Source organism: Harpegnathos saltator, unplaced genomic scaffold (genome assembly GCF_003227715.2).
Source record: "Harpegnathos saltator strain DR-91 unplaced genomic scaffold, Hsal_v8.6 scaffold217, whole genome shotgun sequence".
Classification (NCBI taxonomy): Eukaryota; Metazoa; Arthropoda; class Insecta; order Hymenoptera; family Formicidae; genus Harpegnathos; species Harpegnathos saltator.
This window is the reverse complement of record NW_020230003.1, coordinates 525,581-540,000: the sequence shown is the minus strand read 5'-3', so window position 1 is coordinate 540,000 and position 14,420 is coordinate 525,581. Positions and strand designations below refer to the sequence as shown.

At 36.7% G+C, this 14,420-nt stretch overlaps 2 protein-coding genes across 2 annotated transcripts in view; one reads left to right on the top strand and one right to left on the bottom strand.

Annotated features, from left to right (window-relative positions):
- Pxn (Peroxidasin) overlaps positions 1-8,293 on the top strand; it is a 43,812-nt gene extending 35,519 nt beyond the window's left edge. The window contains exons 4-5 of the mRNA XM_025298367.1: positions 5,479-5,830; positions 5,903-8,293. Coding sequence (XP_025154152.1) covers positions 5,479-5,830; positions 5,903-7,960 — 2,410 coding nt within the window. The 3' untranslated portion in view covers positions 7,961-8,293. The remainder of the gene's footprint in view (positions 1-5,478; positions 5,831-5,902) is intronic.
- Positions 8,294-8,870: 577 nt separating this feature from the next.
- On the bottom strand, positions 8,871-13,373 carry LOC105186044 (acyl-coenzyme A thioesterase 13). Its single transcript, XM_019842751.2, has 4 exons — positions 13,068-13,373; positions 12,103-12,293; positions 11,581-11,795; positions 8,871-11,476 (listed from the first exon to the last, which is right to left on the bottom strand). Exons 1-3 carry the CDS (start codon positions 13,146-13,148, stop codon positions 11,642-11,644), a joined length of 426 nt encoding a protein of 141 aa, XP_019698310.1. The 5' UTR covers positions 13,149-13,373; the 3' UTR covers positions 8,871-11,476; positions 11,581-11,641.
- Positions 13,374-14,420: the final 1,047 nt, after the last annotated feature.

The following is a 14,420-nucleotide window of genomic DNA, read 5'->3' as shown; positions in this document are numbered from 1 at the left end:
TCTGACGTCATTGAGCCAATAATGTTTAGATTTTGACGTCAAAATGAACTTGTTGCTGCGTAGTGATCCTATAAAGATTTTTGAATTGAGTGTAAACTGAACATTTTCTTAACAATGACGTCGTCCATATTGGATCCGTCATTTTGAATTTTGCAAAATGGATTTTGTTTATAATCAACGATACGTGTGTGCAAGTTTTAACAAATCGGGTTTTATTCTTAAGAAATGCTGTTTTAAATATTTGTAAAATATAAAGTGCATTTGTGCAAAACTCCAAAAATTTCAAAATAAAATTAAAAAAATCCATTTAGACTAAAAAACGATAACAAATTTTCCTTATACTTTGATTAAAAATATAAATAACTTAAATAACTTAAAAATTGAAGACAAATCGGCGTACGATTACCCGAAGTTTATTTGTTAGAGGGAAATGATTATAGTTATTTTCCCCAGTGGGAATCAATATTTGTTTCTCCCTATTTCTATAACGAAATTTTTCCTTTGCAATAGAACGGAAAGGTTTAAATGAATAGATAATCTAAAGAAAATGTATATACAGAGTGGTCCATTTTAATCGACAAACGGAAATATTTCGTCAGGTAAACCAGATCGCAAAAAATATTTCAAATAAAAGTTGTAGAGGTCAATGGGGGACATACACTGATGACCTTGACTTGACCTTGACCTCTATTTTCAAGGTTATTTGAAGGTCAACTTGCGTTTTTTAAACGGGAACTGTTATTTTTCATTACATTGTTTTTTCTACTAGTTAATTTGAACTTTTGTCTAAAACATTTTTTTTGTCTAATATTTTTTGAGATATTTGAGGAAAACTTGATAACCTTTTCAATATTTAACCTACGATATCTCGCTAATTATTTGTCGGAAAAAAAGTGTTACTAGACTTTTTTGCTTTATTTAGTCTCAAGAATATATTGTTACAATAGCACCCTGATTTTTGTTAATTTGATGATTTTGAAATTTCCAAAAATCAGTAAGTTAACAAAAGTCAAGGCGCTATTGTATTGTAGCTTACATCGAAAGTTTTCCAGAACCCTATAATTAAGTATCTTTTCATTAAGTACTTTTTAAGTTATAAGGCAATATCTAAAGCACGATACAGTCGGTCAAGGCAAGATCGAAAGTACGTGTCATTTTCAGCCTAAAATTAAAAAAACCAATTTTTTGAATTTTTGAACTTTCGATCCAATTTTGACTATGACAACCACGTTTCGACCCGAAGTATATGGCTATGCTCTATATCCCATTACTCAAGTATACCCATTACTCAAGTATACCCCATACGTACGTTAAAGAGCATCGATATTTTCTTGGCGAATGTAATATTTTGAGCTTTGTTACGAAATTTTTTAGTAGTCCTGTAATTATGGCTGATTATCCACCAAACGAAATAGTCGACATGATTCGTATTTTGGGTGAGGCTGGAAATAATTACAGCAGCAGAAAGGCTGTAAAAGTGTCTGAAAAGTATGCTGAAAGGTATCCTAACAGACGTCATCCGTGTAAAAAGGCAATAAGGAAATTCATCGAGAGGGCACAGCAGGGCAGTTTAAAAAGGATATGACAAAAATCTGGGTCAAGTGAGGCAAATTCATTGGTTGTCTTGAGTGCCGCTGTATTGAATTCAAATTTCCACCAGACAAATCGAGAGGCAACACGGCATATCGAAATAGACAGCAAATCGTATACTTAAAATAAATAGATTCCACCCCTACCATATCCATCTAACCCAGAAATTAGAACAGAAGGATTTCGAGCGACGCTTGCAATTTTGTAACTGGGCCTTAAATCAAATTTGAAGAAACCCACATTTTATCGCAAAGATGTTCTTTTCTGATGAAGCCACGTTCGGTAACAGAGAGGGCATTAATAGACATAATTATCATTATTACTCTGATCAAAATCCTTATTGGCAAAGGAGCCAAGAATTTCAAAGACAATGGTCTATTAACGTTTGGGCACATATTCTTGGAAATGACATCATAGGCCCATATTTTTTTGAACTTGAAGAATCTAAACGCGCAATATTATTTAGCATTTCTTCAGAATGATCTGACCAACCTTTTGCGACATGTCAATAATGACTTGCTCAACCGAATGTAGTCTCAGCAGGATGTAGCATCAGCTCACAGGTCACGAAATGTTACAAATTATTTAAATAATAGATTTAATAATAGATGGATTGGAATGGGTACTCGGACTCATGAATGAACCAAGTTCACTTGACTTAACCCCTCTTGATTTTTACTTTTGGGGATACGTAAAAGAAAATGTTTATGCGGAAGAGCCTACAGCGGGAAACATGAAGGAACGTATTCCAGAGACATGTATGAACATAAACGCAGATCTTTCAAAAAGTGCGGGATAATTCTCGCCGTAGGTTGGACATTTGTATCCAAGTAAATGGCGGTCTTTTCGGTAACCTACAATAATTGTACATGCCCCGATCTTGCCTTGACTGGCCGGATCGTGCTTTCGATCTTGCCTTGATTGGCCGGATTGTGCTTTCAATCTTGCATTGATCGACCGGATCGTACTTTCGATCTTACCTTAACCGGCCGGATCGTGCTTTCGATCTTGCCTTGACCAGCCGGATCATGCTTTTGATCTTGCCTTGACCGGCCGGATCGTGCTTTCGATCTTGCCTTGACCAGCCGGATCGTGCTTTCGATCTTACCTTATAACTTAAAAAGTACTTCACGAAAAGATACTTAATTATAGGTTTTTGGAAAGCTCTCGATGTAAGCTAGAAGAATGTGTAATGAAAAGTAGATAGTTCTATTTAAGAAATTAAAGATGACCTTCATGTGACCTTCAAGAAACTATTCATTGTCAAACTAATGGTATCATCTTATGCCCTCCTCAAAACCATACAACTTTTGTCTGAAACATTGTTTTCTACAATCAAAAATAAAAAAGTTATTTATGGTGGAACATTAAAATAGGACATCCTGTATATATCGTACAGATTTTCTATAAATCTCTTTACGTTTGAAATATTTTATTTTAATATCCAGGGTGTTTCAGAACTTTGGGACACGGGATCCGTAGGGACATTGAGCTAAGTGAGAGGAACAAAAAAGTCCTGTACCATAATGTGAAAATCGTAGTAGTTTTTTAGTAATAACTGCATAAAGTTTGGTGTTTTTCATGCCCATCGCGGTCTATAGACACGTCTATTAAGCTGGCACAGCCATTTCAGCACAATCGCATGGAACTAGCACAGAAATTTAGTGCTTTTTTGTTGCTAATTTGTTGCTCTATTCCCGATTTTGTTGTTCCAGCCATTTCGAAGAAAACAGTGGCTGTGCTAACTTAACATTAAAGTTAGCACAGCCATTCGAAAAAAAATAAAAATCGAAAAACGAATACATATTCTTAACCTACGATTTTGTTGCTAATTTGTTGCTTTATTCCTGATTTTGATGCGCCAGACATTGCGCCAAAAATCGGTATGTTAAAAATAGCCGGGGACCTATAGACGTGTGCTAGCTACAAGAGTAAACTACCCGGAAAAATGTTGCTCACCCAATTTCGGTCTTAATATGTTGTCTGATTTTGTTGCTCTTAAGATATCCCAGTTTCAAATTTGTTGCTCGCGGTATATGTTTAAACAATAACCGAGAACCTATAGGTGTGTGCTGGTTACAAAAGTAAACTGCTCGAAAAAATTTGTTGCTCGCCCAATTCCGGTCTTAATATGTTGTTTGATTTTGTTGCTCTTAAGATATCCCAGTTTCAAATTTGTTGCTCGCGGTATATGTTTAAACAATAGCCGAGGACTTATAGGTGTGTGCTGTACACGGTCCTCGGCTATTGTTTAAACATATACCGCGAGCAACAAATTTGAAACTGGGATATCTTAAGAGCAACAAAATCAAACAACATATTAAGACTAGAATTGGGTGAGTAACAAATTTTTTTCAAGTAGTTTACTCTTGTAGCCAGCACACACCTGTAGGTTCTCGGTTATTGTTTAAACATATACTGCGAGCAACAAATTTGAAACTAGGATATCTTAAGAGCAAGAAAATCAGACAACATATTAAGACCGGAATTAGGTGAGCAACAAATTCTTTTCGAGTAGTTTACTCTTATAACCAGCACATACCTATGGATTCTCGAGTATTGTTTAAACATATACCGCGAGCAACAAATTTGAAACTGGGATATCTTAAGAGCAACAAAATCATACAACATATTAAGGTCAGAATTGGGTGAGTAACAAATTTTTTTCAAGTAGTTTACTCTTGTAGCCAGTACACACTTGTAAGTCCTCGATTGTTGTTTAAACATATACCGCGAGCAACAAATTTGAAACTGGGATATCTTAAGAGCAATAATATCAGGCAACATACTGAGACCGAAATTGGGTGAGCAACAAATTTTTTTCGAGAAGTTTACTCTTGTAGCCAGCACACGTCTGTACCCCGGCTATTTTTAACACACCGATTTTTGGCGCAATGTCTGGCGCATCAAAATCAGGAATAAAGCAACAAATTAGCAACAAAATCGTAGGTTAAGAATATGTATTCGTTTTTCGATTTTTATTTTTTTTCGAATGGCTGTGCTAACTTTAATGTTAAGTTAGCACAGCCACTGTTTTCTTCGAAATGGCTGGAGCAACAAAATCGGGAATAGAGCAACAAATTAGCAACAAAATCGTAGTTTAAAATTATGTGTTCGTTTTTCGTTTTTTATTTTTTTTTTCGAGTGGCTGTGCTAATTTTAATGTTAAGCTAGTATAGCTACTATTTTCTTCGAAATGGCTGGAGTAACAAAATCGGGAATAGAGCAACAAATTAGCAACCAAAAAGCACTAAATTTCTGTGCTAGTCCCATGCGATTGTGCTGAAATGGCTGTGCCAGCTTAATAGACGTCCTATAGACGCTCCGCGGCAAGCTGTGTGCATAGGGGCTAAGCGATAACACATCTCACGCTGACTGTCGCGACGGCGTCTTGGCGCTTTGACGCCGCATGACGGTCAGCGCGAGCCACGTTATCGCTTAACCCCTACGCATACAGCTTCCGCGGAGCGTCTATAGGTCGCGCTGGGCGTGGAAAACGCCTAACTTTGCGCTATTATAATTAAAAAATTATTACGATTTTCACATTATGGCACAGGACTTTTTTATTCCTTTTACTTAACTCTATATCCCTACGGAGCCCGTGTGCCAAAGTTCTGAGACACCCTGTATATTATTATATATTTCTCTCAAATATGCTATCTTAACAATTTACCTCAGAAATAGATAGTTAAAAATAAATTTTTAGAAAATAAAATCATAGAACGATATAAACCAGCGCCTTGTGTTGGAACCATAAATTATACTGCGCAAATTCGGCAAAATTCGGCAATTTGAAATACATAATTTTGCAGCGAATACAAGTTGGTTTTTTACATGTGACCTCATTCATTATGAATTTATTTTCATCCTGTTTCTTTTCTTTCACAGATATGAGTGTTCAGCCGTAAATAATCATGGTCGTGCGACCGGCCACGCTCTAGTGCGTGTCCGACAAGCCGGTGCAACGGACGTGCTCGTCATACGAGCATTCCAAGATGCTACCGAGGAGATCGACCGCGCTATCAATAAAACTCTATTGAACCTTTTCAATAGTTCGGGTACTGTTCGGGTCGATCCGTTTCGCGCGGGACGGTTCCCGAATGCGATCAGCCGCGCTGCTGCTAGGCCCGCGGAAATCTTCGAGAGGACCCTCGTTAACATCCGGCGTATGGTGAACGCCGGTGCCACAGCGAACATCACTAACGAGTTTCGCTACGAGGAGATACTATCGTCTGAGCAGGTGGGATGACGAATCGACTGGGAAAGACAAAGTAAGATCTATGTCTGGCAACCTAAAAACGTCGTGTTTCAGGTGAAGGATATCGAGAGGATGTCTGGATGTACCGCTCACCGGCGTCGGCAGAACTGCAGCAACATGTGTTTTCACAACAAATACAGAACGATAGATGGTAGCTGCAATAATCTGCGCCATCCCACCTGGGGCTCGTCGCACACGGGATTCCGGAGGGTGCTGCAGCCTATCTATGAAAATGGCTTTTCAGCGCCAATCGGTTGGGAGAAAGGACGGCGATATTTCGGCTATCTGAAACCAGCCGCGCGCCTCGTATCGACCACACTCATCTCCACTCACGATATCACCTCGGACGACCAAATCACCCATATGGTAATGCAATGGGGCCAATTCATGGATCATGACCTCGATCATGCGCTGCCGTCGGTGTCGAGCGAGTCTTGGGATGGGATTGACTGCAAGAAATCCTGCGACAATGCTGCGCCATGCTTTCCGATGGAAGTGCCGCCGGGTGATCCTCGCGTCAACAACAGGAGATGCATCGACTTCGTGAGAACTAGTGCTGTGTGCGGCTCTGGCGCGACGAGCATTCTGTGGGGTAACTTGACGCCTCGCGAACAGTTGAATCAGCTCACTAGCTATCTGGATGCGTCGCAAGTCTACGGCTACGACGACGAACTGGCGCGCGATTTGCGCGATCTGACCACCGACCACGGACTGCTCCGCGAAGGTGCCATGATCCCCGGTCATAAGCCTCTGCTACCCTACATGTCCGGCCAGTTCGTGGACTGCCGCAGGAACCCATTGGAGAGCTCAATCAATTGTTTCGTGGCTGGTGATATCCGCGCAAACGAACAAGTTGGTCTGCTAGCTATGCACACCATATGGTTGCGCGAGCACAATCGCATAGCTCGCGCGCTACATGAAATGAATCCCCATTGGAATGGAGAGAAGCTCTATCAGGAGGCTAGGCGCATCGTCGGTGCCGAGATGCAGCACATCTCTTATCGGCACTGGCTACCACGTATCTTCGGCATCGAACTGGACGATCTCTTGCCGACCTACCGAGGCTACAATCCCAACTTAGACGCCAGCATATCCAACATCTTCGCCACTGCCGCTCTGCGCTTCGGTCATTCGCTGATTCAACCGCGTCTCGAGCGCTTAAACGCTTCTTTTCAACCGATTCCCCAAGGTGCTTTAAACCTGCGTGATGCCTTCTTCGCGCCCTGGCGTCTGGTAGAGGAAGGTGGTGTTGATCCGCTGCTCAGAGGCATGTTTGCCACTGCCGCGAAGCTTAAGTTGCCTGAACAGAATCTCAATGTGGAACTTACCGAGCAATTGTTCCGAACCGCTCACGCGGTCGCACTCGACCTCGCGGCTATGAACATTCAACGGGCACGGGATCACGGTATACCCAATTATCTGGAGTGGCGACATCATTGCAACATGTCGCACGTGGAATCCTTCGAAGACCTTGCCGGCGAGATCAGCAGTGGTAAAGTGCGTCAGAAGCTGCGGGAACTGTACGGTCACCCGGGTAATATAGACGTTTGGGTCGGCGGTATATTAGAGGATCAACTACCAGGTGCCAAGGTGGGTTCACTATTCCGGTGCTTGTTGCTCGAGCAGTTCCAACGCACCCGAGATGGCGACCGGTTCTGGTATGAAAACCCCAGTGTGTTCCGTGCCGAGCAGCTTGCACAAATCCAACAGGTCACGCTCGCCCGAATTCTATGCGATAACGGCGACAATATCGCTCGCGTGCAACCCAATGTGTTCCTGCTGCCGACAAATAGCAACAGCTACGTTAGCTGCGACGAGATTCCCAATGTGGATTTGAGCGCGTGGGCCGACTGCTGCGACAATTGTGAAGACAGCGGCACCGCCGTTCTCCGTGTACGCAGAGCCTCCGAGAAATATCTGGCTCCTACAAACGATGCGAAAAATATAATAGATTCGTTGACTTCTCACGACGAGAAGATGCAATACCTGCGTAGGATGTTCGAGGAAAGCGATAGAGAGATTAAAAGGTTGCAAAAGCATATTGAGATTTTGTCGCACACAATGGACGAATTGAAGTTGTTATTGCCAAAAGGTACTAAGACACGACAATAGGGAAACAAATTACGTGCTATGCTGGAATTATCGCTCTATTCGCCACAAGTAGTCCTGCTCGCTTTTTATTCGATATATTTTGTTTTCACTTCATTCACTTATAACTAAACTTAATATTTAAAAGTTTCTATACAGGGTGCTAAATTTCAAACGTAACAGGTAAAAAATCTCGAAAACTATGAAAGATATTAAAAAAAGCTAAAACACTTGTTCCATTACGAAGGGGAAAAAGAATGACATTATCAGTTTTTTATTTGGAGAGCATTTTCAAGGTCAGTTGAAGGTCAACTTAATTTTTAAAAAGATTTTTAAAATTTTTAAAAAAGAAAGCCAAATTTTGTTATTATATCTTCTTTTTCTACCAATTAATTTTAACAACTTTTGTCTGAAACATTTTTTTATTTGCCTAATATTTTTTAAAATATTTAAGGAAAACTTGGTAACTTTTTCAACATTTAACTTACGACATCTCGCTAACTATTCGTCGAAAAAAAATAGTATTAGACTTTTTTATTTTATTTATTATCAAGAATATATTACTATAATAGTGCCCTAACTTTTGTTAACTTATCGACCTTTGGGAATTTCAAAATTATTAAATTAACAAAAGTTAGGGCACTATTATAATAATATATTCTTGATAGTAAATAAAATAAAAAAGTCTAATACTATTTTTTTTTTCGACGAATAGTTAGCGAGATGTCGTGAGTTAAATGTTGAAAAAGTTACTAAGTTTTCCTTAAATATTTCAAAAAATATTAGGCAAATAAAAAATGTTTCAGACAAAAGTTGTTAAAATTAATTGGTAGAAAAAGAAGATATAATAAAAAATTTGGCTTTCTTTTTTAAAAATTAAGTTGACCTTCAACTGACTTTGAAAATGCTCCAAATAAAAAACTGATAATGTCATTCTCTTTCCCCTTCGTAATCATGGAATGTGTTTTAATTTTTTTTAATATCTTTCATAGTTTTCGAGATTTTTTAATGCGAAAGTTAAAAGGGGACACCTTGTATATAGAATCTACTTACAAGGAAAGTTAGGGAACGCGGAAATTCAAAAAATTTTGAGATTTTGTGTGGAAGTAAAATAGTCCATCCGTAATGCAAAACTATTTTTTGTTCGTGCGGAATTCCAGTGTGAGGGTGAAACTACCCTTCGAAGAAAAAAAAACCATTTTTATTTTTAGCGTATACCCAGACAGCACCGGACATCCAATGGATGTACGTTTCACGTCCAATTTATGTCCGTATGTCCGATTTATGTCCGTGGACATAAATTGGATGTAACAAGGATGTCCTTATTGGACATCGGACCTGTAGGACGTCCGATGTACGTCCATCGGACGTCCTATGTTCGAAGTTGTGACAAACGTACGCCCTATGGACGTCTTTTATCCAGTAAAAAAATGGACATATAACGGACATCCAATGGACATCCGTGTGCTGTCTGGGTATCTTTTAAAGTACGAGGCATATGCAAAAATGGTTTATATGAAAATTGTAATATATTTCATACTCTTTGTAACTGTGTATTCAGATTTTGCAAAATTGAAAGATTTTTTAAATCCCCTCCCCTCTCCTCATTACTTCCAAAATTTTTAAATTGTTCTTTGAAAATAAAGAGCAAAAATAAAGAGCATCGTATATTAAATTCATCCATACATAACAATGAAAACTGGAGGCGATTACATATTTCTTAGAGATAGAGATAATTATATAGAACTATCCCAGAAAGAAATGGGAAATTGAATAGACGTCATCGACGGCCAATCGATGTCGATTCGGTATCTATTCGTCTCTTATTTCTCCTTGAGATAGGCACCGCGCTGTAGGTAAGCGCTTTTGAATTACGTTGTACTCGATAACTGTGTCTGTGATCGAGTTGATATTTTCTCATACTACAAGATAAGAAGAACTTAATTCTAATAACATTGTAACATATTACATAAGATATAAACAAAAGCAGAAATTAATTTGCTTATGTAAAAATAGTAACGTGTGTGCCAAGGGATACGGATGATATAAGGATATAGTAATATGTATGTGCTTAATTTTCTTCACTTTATGTTACGTTCGAATAACTTTCGGAACAAAATTCAAGAGTGTGCGAAACTCTGACGATTTTCTCGATACACTTGTCCATTTTAAACGATGTATATTTAAATAAATTTTAAAAGCTAAGCGACGAGAAATAATTATGCGGCAATAATTGCAACTTCAACACATTATTTTTAGTTTGGAGATCAATTGCAAGATTTAACACCATGACAGTGTCAAAAATATCTTTGATAAAATTTGTATATAATCTGAAGCTATATATATACATCCAATGATTTTATCTATATCTCTTTCAAGGTGATACAAAAATCTAATTGTTAGCGTAACCTTTAGTTGTCTAGTAGTGACGCACATTTAATATTGATTAATTTTTGCAATATGGATGATGTATAATATATAATAATATATAATAACAGGCCTAATAATATATAATAACATATAATAATAATATACAATAACAGTATCACAGGCCTGTAATATATAATGTATAATGTATAATAACAGGCCTGCTCACAGTATGCGCTATCTTGCCGATTTCTAAGACAGCAATTCCTCTTACTTTATTTTGCATCTAGTCTCCTCACAATTAGAAAGGATTTTACGTTCTTCAGTATTCATATGCTGTTTCCTACTTATCCTTAAACATTAATTTATCGTTCCATCGTTATTTCAAAAGTTGTAGTAGGATGTATGAATTATCTAATATTGTGTGATTACTGATGTACATATAGCATATTACATATAGAACAGATAAGTAAACAATATTGAAATAATATTTTTTATAAGAGTACCATTCAAATCTTACCAAAATTATCTCACGTGCAATGTAAGTTTTTGTCAATATATAGAGAATGATATATCTTTATCTGCAGTATCCCTATTCCTTGGTACGAGGGTCTCGTACATGTTACTATTTTTACATCAGCAAATTAATCTCTGCGCTTGTTTATATCTTATGTAATATATTGCAATGTCATTAGAATTAAGTTCTTATCCTGCAGCATGGGAAAGTGTCAACTTCATAACAGACACATTTATCGAGTATAGCGTAATTCAAATGAAAATGGTTTTCTTCTTCGAAGGGTGATTTTACTTCTTCTGGAATTCCGCACGAACAAAAAATAGTTTTGCAATATAGATGAACTACTTTACTTCCACATAAAGTTTTAGAATTTTTTGAATTTCCGTGTTCCCTAATCTTCCTTATTAGTATAACTTAGGATGATTTCTGAGACTTTTGAATATAAAGTTTTATTTAAAAACTTAAACTAAATGGAAATTACCATAGGAATAGTGCTGTCAATGTGAAATGGCTGAATATATATAATATCTTTTGTAAAAATAACTTAGAATTATTATCAAATTGCAAACGTGCGACACTTGATGCACAGAACTATGTATGTCACTTGTGTTGCAGCGAAGTTGAACTTTTTATCATTAATATTTGCAGCAGCGACTCTACAAAAAATATACATGCTAAGATATCTAAATACCTATATAAATAAAATACATATATATATATATACATATATATATAATGTATGCTACTCTTTATTATGTACATATATATTGATATATCACATCCATATTTAGTAGCTCTGAACAGAAGAATTTGATATCTTATCAAAGAAGATATTTTGTATGTTGACCATGTGCAATGACATCTTTACTGTCATTCTTTCTGAGTTCCACTGCAAGGAATGCTATCTTCTTACCGGAACGTATAGTCTTAGCATCTACAGTTACTATGTCACCAGGAAATGCAGTCTTTACAAACCTGTGCCATTAATTGTTTTACATTAAAAACACATTTATATATACATATTTTTTTTATTAATAAAGATGTTTAAGTTATGATATTGTGTCATGTCCAATTTCTAGTCTTTAACTAATATATGTCATAATCATATACTATATATGTACTTATTTGTATGAAACAAATATATTCCACTTATCTAAAAAGTTATGTAAGAGAGTAATATTAATATATGAAGCAACATACTAGTATTCAAACTGTACATAACTGATTAAAATATATAACAGAATAAAGGGAAATAATAATGAGAAATGAATAAGATTCTTACATTATATGCAAATCTACTGATGTTGAAACTCTAAAAGTACCAGTACCATGAGTAGCCAATGCATATGAAGACACACAGTCTACAACAGTGCTTATGAAACCACCATGTAAAGTACCACCAATATTTAAATGCTCCTCAGCTACTGTAAACTGTGCTTTGCACTTCCCATCACCCGCTGAGAGTAACTGCACCTGCTCAAAAAGTTATTTGTAAATACAATATAGTATTTTTCAAATATATATGCATGGATGTTTCTCAAAAATAAAAATAGATCAAAATATAAGAGCATATTCTACTCATTAACTCACTAACTCCTGTAAGGATAAAGGTTATTTAAACATCCAAAACACTTCCTTTCACATATAATTAATATAATTATAAATATTTTTTTATTTATAAGAAACTTTGGTTAAAAATATTTCATTAAAGAAATTATTGGAAATTATTTCCTCTCACATCAATGCTTTGTATCGACATCTTATGGATTATTAGAGGTGTTATAAAATGCCCCGAGTATTTCGTATTTTGTCATATAAAAGCAATTATGTGATTTCAGAGTACTTCTACAGTAGTAATAGAAGTTTCGTAAACAAAAGTCTTAAGATGTCCTCATAAATAAAAATTTAAAAGGTTCAAATAGGGAGGTCATACAGACCAAATAATAGATCCTTCTTTACTAATCTATTGATGTAATTATTATTTAGAAATTTTCGTGCATATGAAATATGTTAAAGATATTCTTAATAAAAAGTATTTATAATTTAGAAAGGAATTTCTAGACCCATGTTTATATTATGACTTTTTCTCATTCTAACAGTGAATAAAATATATTTCTAGTTTGGCCACTTATTTTTTAAATACCCTATAATTTGTACTGAAACACTCATCTTGTATTTGACGATAAAAATAATCGTTAAAAGATAAATGACTGATAACAGGTAAAGAATTAAATAGATGACACTCACATTTTTCATGCACTGACCGAAATTTTTGGTTGTTATTACTTTCTGGTAGAGTTGCCTTGCAATTCCCGTAATAAGTGACATAACGGGCTGCGTTCCGATTCCTCACCCAGGTACACCCAGACACCCAAAGACCGTTCAGATTCCTTCCGAGTGCTCCTAGCAAGCTCCTAGGGGATACGTTCAGATTGTCCCTTCGTCCACTCATGTGGGTGTGTATGGGTGGAAACAGGGGGTTAAAACTCGCCTCTTGTGAGAAGGGGACACTATTTTCAACGCCGCCTGGAGCACCAGCTCGGAAGTAACGAACTAAGGAACGAGTGGTGGGGAGGTTGCCGCCATATTTAAATCATACCGCGCGCGCGTGGTACATACTTATAGATATTAAAATTAAATTTATAAGTTCCTGAGCGATATTGTAAAGTTTAAATGTTATTTACGTTACTTAAGACTACGTAAAAAATGTTTCACAAATTTAAAATAGTTTTCATTTGTAATCTTAAGTACAGTAAATAACAATTAAACTTAACAACATCGCTCAGAAACTTATCACTTTGTTATTAATTTGTGCAAACAATATTATTGGGAGGATTATAATATACAGGGTGCCTCATAACTAACCTGGCAGAGCTCGTGGAGACATAGAGCGGGTTAAGACAAATATAAAATATAAAAGTCCCATACCGTTTTATGAGATTCGCAATAATTATCGAGTTATTAATGACAGAAATTAGAGGAATGAGCGCGCACCGAGACGTTATGGGAGGAGCATCTAGCCGCTCAGGCTAGAGAGCACTGTCCAGTCGACAAAGGAACTGTTGCCGGCGCGCGGCGAGGGGAAGGACATTGGCGCATCTCCCTAATTTTTTAATAAAATAAATAAAATAATTGCCCTTTCGGAAGTTTATTATTTATCGCATCGGATTTTCTTGTCGTTTCGTGTCATTTCTTACTTTAGGAATTGTGAATTAACGATTGATTCTGTATGTTCTCCTTCGGTAAGTATCTTATTAAAAAATTAGGGAGATGCGTGAAATATTTAACTATAAAATGTTTTTTTGCACGATTCAACGACAAGAAACGTGTAAAGAAAGCGTCAATCAATCATACATTTATGCGTGTTAAAATAACACACTCGGATTTGCGTTGTATCGCGATTATACCTAGGAATCAATTTTATGCCGAGTATCGTTGGTGCACCATTGACAACGATGGTCCTCTTTTCGCAATTGTACGATACAGAACTTTCAGTTTCTTCTGTCGTTAATATACCACTGACAAGAATTACGATATAAGACAACAATTTATGCATGATATATGATAAAAATGTTTGGTCCATGATACAGCTTGCAAATG